The sequence below is a fragment of the Sceloporus undulatus genome, chromosome 2, assembly GCF_019175285.1.
Source record: "Sceloporus undulatus isolate JIND9_A2432 ecotype Alabama chromosome 2, SceUnd_v1.1, whole genome shotgun sequence".
Classification (NCBI taxonomy): Eukaryota; Metazoa; Chordata; class Lepidosauria; order Squamata; family Phrynosomatidae; genus Sceloporus; species Sceloporus undulatus.
Window position 1 is genome coordinate 278111699 of NC_056523.1, and position 8702 is coordinate 278120400.

The 8702-nt window shown below is 38.5% G+C and overlaps 1 protein-coding gene across 1 annotated transcript in view; it reads left to right on the forward strand.

Moving 5' to 3' along the window:
* MCTP1 (multiple C2 and transmembrane domain containing 1) overlaps positions 1–8702 on the forward strand; it is a 268422-nt gene that overhangs the window by 221499 nt on the left and 38221 nt on the right. The window contains exon 16 of the mRNA XM_042454215.1: positions 2713–2766. Coding sequence (XP_042310149.1) covers positions 2713–2766 — 54 coding nt within the window. The remainder of the gene's footprint in view (positions 1–2712; positions 2767–8702) is intronic.

The following is an 8702-nucleotide window of genomic DNA, read 5'->3' on the forward strand; positions in this document are numbered from 1 at the left end:
TCCCAGAATTCCATAGCATTAAGCCATGGGTGCCCAATTTGGAAGGAGGTAGGGTCCAAAATTAAGGTTGGCTAGGTTGTTCGGGCGACCAATAGATTTAGGACAGTGAAATGTAGGACATTTAGGGGAAATGTAGGACATTCAAGCAAAATGGAGGACACAACCAAATAAAAGCTGGGAGCATATAAATATAAATCCATACTTCTTAGCCATGCTCAAAATGGAGGACATTGTGGAATCCCTCCTCCTGGACAGGAAGACCGAGATGGGAGACATGTCCAGGAAAAGGAGGGAAAGTCTGGTCACCCTACTAAGCGGCAGGCATCCCCTCCTTCTTTCTTTCCATACTTGCTTCCTTCCTTCCTCCCTTCTTTCTTTCTTTCTTTATTTCTTAGTGCCTTTCTTTCTTTCCTCCCTTCCTCTCTCCCTCCTTCCTTTCCTTCATTCTTTATTTCCTTGCTTCTCTTCCCTCCCTCCCTCCCTTCTTTTTTCTTTTCTTCCTCCTATCCTCCCTCCCTCCCTCCCTCCCTTCTTTCTTTCTTTCTTTCTTTCTTTCTTTCTTCACTTCTTTGCTTCCTTGATTCATTCATTCTTTCTTTCTTTCTTTCTTTCTTTCTTTCTTTCTTTCCTCCCTTCTTTCCTTCCTTCCTTCTTTCTTTCTAGAGGAGGAGGGGGATGGGGAAAGAGACAAGGACATCCGCGCGCCGCATTGTCCTCCTCCTCCTCTGCCGAGTCATTCGCCTTTGAGCAGCCTGGGGGTTTTGCCAGGCGGGCATCCTCGCCGACACAGCAGAAAAAGAGGAGGACAACATGCTGGGCAGGTGTCCTTGTCTCTTTCCCCCATCCTCTCTTGTCTTTTCCCCCCATCTCTCAGCGGGCAACCTTGTGAGGAGGGGGAGGACAGGGGTAAGAGACAAGACAACCCGACCACCACATTGTCCTCTTCTGCCAAGCCATTCATCTTTGAGTGGCAAGGCTGCCTGCCTGGTAAAAACCTCAGGCCACTCAAATGACACGGCAGAGGACAAGGAGGACAATGTGGTGGGTGAGTTGCCTTGTCTCTTTCCCCCTCCTCCTCCTCTTCTGCTGAGTCGCTGACCTTTGAGCGGCCTGGGGGCTTTGCCAGGCGGGCAGCCTTGCGAGGACGAGGATCCTGAATCCCAGGTCGCCTGGCAAATAGGCACAGTGGTCTCCTCCTCCTCTTCCATACACACCCCAGTGAAGACCCTGGGCCCCTTACCTTAATGAACCAAACCCCTGCCCTCTCTCACTCTTTTGCTCTCTCTCCCTGCCCTCCCGGTTCTACTCTGCCACTTGCCCTACAAAAAGCTCCTCCCTCTGGGCCTCACTCCCTCTGGGGTGAGAGGAGCTGTAAGCCTGTCCCCAGCAAAAGCTCTTCTGGGAAGTCTGGGGAAGAGTCCATTGCTCCCATCCTCCAAAGCCCTGTGCAATCAGAGAGGACTCTGGCAGCCGGGACATCCTCTTCCTCCTGACTATTTGGCCCTGGGCCTCCAGAAATCCTTTGGCGGGCTGCATCCGGCCCCCGGGCCGCAAGTTGTGTACCCCTGCATTAAGCCATGGCCGTTAAAGTGGCATCAAATTGGATCATTACTGCAGTGCGGATGCAGCCTCTGTCACACAGAAGGAATCTCACAGTCGTTGCTGATTTCTCTGGTAGATATCTCAATGCATTGGGGCTTGAAAATGCAAAATTCTGTGAAATTTCTTCCTGGTATCAACAAAAAATGTACCAAGGATCAAATGCAAATTGTGTCCTGATAGGTGAAGATTATAGCCTCCTAAGAATACAGAAAAGTCTGCTGGGTTTCTGATGAACATAATTTCTTCTCTGCTTGAATAGTAGCTCTTTTATACCAAGACCAATGACATACTGATCATTGCTTTCTCTCTCTCTCACTGCTCTCTCTCTCTCTTTGTTTTTGGTCTGTTAACATATACTAGTAAGTACAGCAAGGTTGAGGAAATTTGCCAAAAAAGTTTCCATCATCCCAGTCATCATGGTCATTCTAGTGGGCAGGGTGAATAGACCTTCATATGTGACTTTGTTTGTTAACTGAAGAGTTGGCTGATACATACTTTGCAAACCAGTTACATATGTAAATGCCATAAATATGCCCCCCCCAAATAAACAGAATAATTAAGGTGTCCTTGTAAATCCATTCTCCTTAACATATCAAGTGAGAACTTCCATATACAGTGCTTCCTCGGGTTACGAAATTAATTCGTTCCGCGGCCGCTTTCGTAACCCGAAAAGCCTTCGTAAGCCGAAATGCCATAGGCGCTAATGGGGAAAAGCCGCGATTCCGTGTGAAATAGCGCCGAAAAGCACCAAAAAATTTTTCGTAACCCGAAAAAACATTCATAACCCGGAACAATTATTTCCTATGGGATTTTTTCGTATCCCGGAAATTTCGTAACCTGGGTATTTCGTATCCCGAGGTACCACTGTAACTGCATTCTTCTTATATGTGACATCATTTTTTCTCTGAAGTGCTGCCTTGGTACAGTGCTATGCAGAAAAGAGATTGTAGAATGTTATTTCTTAAGTATGAACATCTAGGTCAAACATATATTACACATTTCCCTTTTGTGTTTAATAAAGTGCTAAACTACAGAAAGCTAAATGATTTGGCAGCACAAAATGCTTCCTTGCTGACTCATGACAACTACTATGGGGCTTTTTTTCTGCAGGTAGTGGAGGACATGCTAGAGGACGAGGAAGATGAGGATGACAGAGATGACAAGGTAATTATCTTTCCTAGCCTTTGGGTACCTGGGGATGGAGAATTTAGACATGACACTGTTCTCGCAGACAGTTAAAAAGGAGCTGAAGTGTTTTTAGTCTAGAAAATTGGACAAAGCTGTTTATCATCCTAACAATGCCAGTATGTGTTGTAAGAAGCAATGGAGGACTATAAATCCTATCCTTTTCTTTTCTTTATTTGTCCAGCACTGGGTCATTTTTTCCCCTTCTTCTTCCAGGAACAAAAATAATTCAGTTTGTCTGGAACTTGATAGCTGTTGTGAAGATAAGTGCAGTGACAACTGTTCTTGAAGGACAAAAATTTGTCCTGTCTCGAGTATTACAAATAGGGCTGTAGTTACTTGTGGGAGAAGTGTTGTAAAGATAGAAATACCATACTGCTTGAAGGTGGCCTATTGCCAGCTATAATTTTCTGAGGATTACTTGGCAGAAGAAAGTTTGATGTGTGTTGCACTCTGTATGATATTTAAATAATCATAATTCTCACAGGCCTCTTACAGATGGATTTGGGATTGGTATTCTGTGGCCCAGCATCAGCTGAAGAAGACTATGGTTGTTCTTTCAGCTCTTAAGAAAGTTGCTCAGTTCCTAGGCTGCTGGTTGAGTTGAGGATTGCCAACGCAGTAAATAACAGCTAGTTTATACAGCATATTGAAGCAAGCAATTGGACTGCTTGGCTGTCCCTAGAGGGAAGGGAAGAGGCACAGAGAGGAAATTAGAATGACCTTGTAAGAGAGAAGCAGTGGTATTAGCTAGCAGTGCTGCTTCTGCAAACAAAAGTATAGCAACATAACTGTTTTCTTTTTAAAAAAAACTTTTAAAATGAGAGAATTCAGATTGTGAGCTATTCAGATTTTTTTTTTAAATCTCTTAACATTAAATAGAGAAAATGTTGACCTTCATAAATGTTCTTGTAGCCTTGTTGTAATAAAGCATTGGCTTTTTTTGAAGGCAAGGGGAAAATACATCTTAATTTATGCCCTTGACCTTTGTTGCTAGTAGAGATGTACAGTTCTGTTCCATTATAAGAATTTGTAGGCTGGCAGCCAACAAACATTTGAACTGCCAGCAAAATTGCCATGATTAGTTCAGTCCTCTGAACAATTAAAACCCATGCTTTAAAAGATTATAACCCAAGCATTTCAATTTTTTTCCTCACATGACAGTAAGAGAGACAGGGCATTAAACTCTTCAATACACATCTAAATGGTTTGCTACAAACTCTAGTCATGAAATAATGTCATACCTAAATTTCCTTTGTGCAAAGCTACTTGTTCTCTTTTTCATTTCTAAGCTGTGTGTGCATGTCTGGCACTAGAATATATACTTTATTGTGAAGGTCAATTATGTAGGTGTACTAAGCTTGGTATTAACTAAAAAACATAGCATTTTCAGGTCTGCAATCTATTTGTGATTATTTTTCTACTCTTTTTCATATTTCTTTATAATTACATCTTATTAAAAAAAATTATATCCATGGAAATGTTAATAGCTGCAATCCCTTTCAAATGAATGGACTTTTAGAGCATTATTTCATTTTAATAACACCCAGTCTAGTTATTACTTAAGGACTTGTCCCATTCTGTTGTTGCTAAAGAATCAATAAAGGTCCTTGACTTTTCTTATGGAAAATACATGACAAGCAAAATATGCCAAAAATCACACCTAATATCTGAAACTGTATAATTATTTAATGTTTGACCATCTGAAGCAAATGCTTTGATTCCAAGACATTTTTATGCATAATTCCTAAAGCCAAATAAGTCTGTTGCTTAATTGACTGTATGAATTTAGTACATTTTTCTTATATGAAAAATATTTGGACTGAATATTTATAATTAATTCCTATTTGATGCTAATATGTGTCTTTGTATATGCGGCATATGTGGGTCACTGGAAAGAATTTATACAAGATTGTTTTGCCAAGCATATAAGCATTCATAACCTACATGTACTATTTTATTTTATTTTTTGGAAGAGAACATTCACTGAATTTTTAAAGGTTTTTTTTTAATTTTAAATATAAATTGAGTTTTAGTTCTCTCTGCCTAAAACTAGAGAGTATTCATGTGAATTGTTGAGATCTTCTATTTTAAGTGTGTGTATAATATAGTTTTGAGAGAAAACAAATATAAATTCTGCAGTGCTGATTGATGCTGACCTCTAGCTCTCATTACTTTTCTGTTTTCTCATTTGGTAAAATAGCAAAGTAAGGTCAATGGGTCCTCTTATAGAATAAAAGTCAAAAGATTAATAAATGTGCCAAAGCCTCACTTTAATTGAAGCTGAAGCATATGTTGCAAGCATATAAAATATGTCCCAGATGTTTGGCCATGCCATGTAACTTAGTTTTCCCCGATTACCACAAGGCAACTATTAGTCCAGTAACCTTTGGACTTGGGGGGTAAATGGGGTATTACATGGCAGACAACTAGAGCACCTGTTTTCCATTCAACAAAGATCTCTGGCAGGCTTTACTTAAGCTACTCCATATGTTTTCACTTAGCAGATTGTTGGGTGATTATGAAAAGTGTCTGTCTTCAGAACTGGTGTAGATATTAGCCACTTACTCACAATGAATGGGTAACTTATCGACTACTTCTAAAAGTCTGTGTGGGCACTCCCTAAAATATGGATGAATGAGTTTTGTTTTTTTACAGAGTACCCTCCCCCCCCAAAAAACCCCCTTCAGGTTCATACACAGAATAATTAATAATTCTATAATATCTTTCTATTAAGGGTCCCATATATGAATACCTGTGCTGGATTTTATTGATGCTTGTGGGGTATATCTGATTAAAGCTGCATCTGCACTGGAGAAATAATCCAGTTTGACACTACTTTAATGGCCATGACTCCATGCAAGGAAATTCCTCCATTCTGTAGTGTTGTGAGGCATTTAGCTTTTCTGTCAGAGAGCTCCAGTGCCACTACAAACTAAAAATCCCAGGTTTTCACGGATCCATGGCAGCTAAAGTGGTGTCAAACTGAACTATTTCTGCAGTGCGGATGCAACCATAGTCTTGTTCATTGAAATATTACTTCCATTTTGTTCATCTTGCATTGTTCAGACTTGCTATTTATGTGCTTTCCAGTATATATTTCAAAATTTGTTCTCAGCTAAAATTATGGAACTAAATGAATTTAAAATGCATGGGCCACATGTTTGCTGCTATCCTATTCTGAATTCACCCAGTATTGATCCAAAATTTACAGGATGAACTCAAATGAACATTCAGAATTCATCTCTGTTGACAAAGTTGCAAAATTCAGTTTCTGAGAGACGAGGGATGTGCCCTATATATTTTGGTGCTTGTTCTGCAAACTACTGTCTAGTCATCTCTTCTAGCTGTGATGAGGTTTGCAGTTTGTGGTAGGAACTTCTCTGTTAATACATGGGAAATGAGATGAGGAATTCAGAGTTTCAGATCTTCTCTATTAAATACGTATATCTGCCTTCAAATATTTGGTTGCAGTCTGATGAGATAATGCTGCTGTTTTCAACCTCATAAGAACTTCTTTCATTTAGTCCAAATTTCCTAAATTTACCCCAGGAAATTTAGGTTTACTGCCAAGAATCGTGCATCGCCACAACTGAATTCTACAACCTTAGAAAGGACATTTTTGAAAAAGTGGGTAGAGCTATCAGCCAAACAAAGTTTAAAGTATTTCATATAAATCAGAATGAATTTACCTGGTCCAGCCCCATGCAGGAATTTAAAGTACCCCACATTCTGTCACCAAGCAACCATTCTTACACAGATTTGCAACTTAATAAAACCATTAACATAGATTTGTACACATATCATCCCTCTGTTGCTAGAGTCGGGGACTCTTTAGAGAGGAGGAGATGGGCAATTTCAGGCAACAAAAAGTAACTAAGGAATTGTTTGGTTTTTGTAATCCATTGGTCAAAAGAACTCACTTTTGTAATTTTGACTTTCCCAAGAAATGCTTGAAGAAGTGGAGCTGGTTATACTTAAAAGGCAATCAAAGAACTAACGAGGCTTGTGTCTTCACAAATTTTACAATAATATTTCTAGGAACTGTCATTCTTTTTCTTTTTTTTAAAGCTGCTTCTCCTGTTCAATGCTAAATTAGCCATATTAACATTTTCTTTAAAGTGTTAATAATTGGAAGACATCAGAAACATTCTAAGCATCATTTGCAAAAGCAGACTTAATCCATCATCATGCGGCAAGCATTTCTGATCTCACATCAGGGCAATTGACATCAAAAGCAGCACTGTATGGTTCTGAATTAACTTGCAGTAGCCATTCTGAGTTCAGCATTGAGAAGATCACATTTGGACTTGTGTTAGTCTCTTTGGGACTAAGGGTTTGCAAACTATTGAATAAATTAGCCTCATTCATGCAAGTGAGTTTTTCACTCCTTTTGAGTATAGTATAGATAACACTAATCCTTTTTATTAGGTAATCCAAGTATAATACAAGTCATAATGAAGGTAATGTTCCTACTTTATTAACTATGTAGTAGCATATTGGGTATTTTTTTTTTAGATTTTTCTCAACTAAAAACCCTGTCAATGAATATATACATATATGTCAGTAGTCAAAGTGAGAGAGAATATACACTATTATTCGTACAAAATAACACGAAACAAAATGTACATTTCACTGTGTATTTATGCATGTAAGATGGTTTTATGTAGATTACATTAAACATGCCATTAATTGTCCCTCCAACTTGAGACAAAGCATTTTAAAAGGAAGTTTCTGAAACATTAAAGAGAATATTAGAAAAAAGGTTGTCAGACAAATCCTCTGCTCATCACTACTCACTGTGTACTTGCCTGATTACAGGAGGTAAGCATTACTTCAACAAATATCTAGCCTTTGGATGCTGGAAGAAAAAAAATCAAGTTGTTGCTAGTCAGGAGAGTGATTCCATGTGTTGTCTTCCTGCCCCATCTGCAAACTTTTATGAATAGGAATAGGTTTTTGTCATTACAGCCCATGGTACCTGTACCATAGGTACGTGCATTATTCAGCTTCAAATGGTCCATTATATACAAAGCTGGGGTGGCTGGCACAAATGTTTCTTATTCTAGGTATTCTGCTCAGAGGTTGGAGAAAGTAACCTATGCTATATCAGCATTCTGACTGTGGGCACTCCAGAAACCCTAGAAAGAGTCTTTAGAAAACCTAGACTAGGCTTTCTCAGCCAGGGTTCCCCAGAAACCTAGAGTTCTGTGTAAGTAGGGTTGCCATAAATGAGGACCTCCAAACCGGGACAAATGTAGGACAAATGTAGGGCAACATTTTCAAATGTAGGACACACTTTTATAAAAATGGAGGATGCGCAAAAAATTGAGGTTTTTTTTAAAAAAATGTTAATATAAATGCATGCTTTTAGGCATGATCAAAATGGAGGACATTTTGGCATTATTCTTAGACAGATGGCAGAAATGTATTTGCCCTCGGGTTCAACTTTACTTCTCAGAAGTGTGTACTTGGTCAAGGGACTGTGGTTTTTCTTCACTGCGCATGAGTTTGTAAAAATCACAGCAAGTTACATTGGCCATATCACCATCATCATCATCATCATCATCATCATCATCATCATCATCATCATCATCACTATAATTGTGCAAGAAAGGCAGACTTGTTAGCATTCAAAGCGCCATAAATACACAGAAAATGCACTTGCATATATTTAATAATAAAAAAAATGAAAAAATAAATAAAAAACAAGGCAGGGGTGTATATTTAATTTAATAACAAAAATTAATGTAATAAAATAAAAAACAAGCAATAATAAAATTAATAAAATAAAACAAAAACAAGCAATAATAAAAATTAATGAAATAAAACAAAAACAAGCAATAATAAAAATTAATGAAATAAAATAAAAACAAGCAATAATAAAAATTAATGAAATAAAATAAAAACAAGCA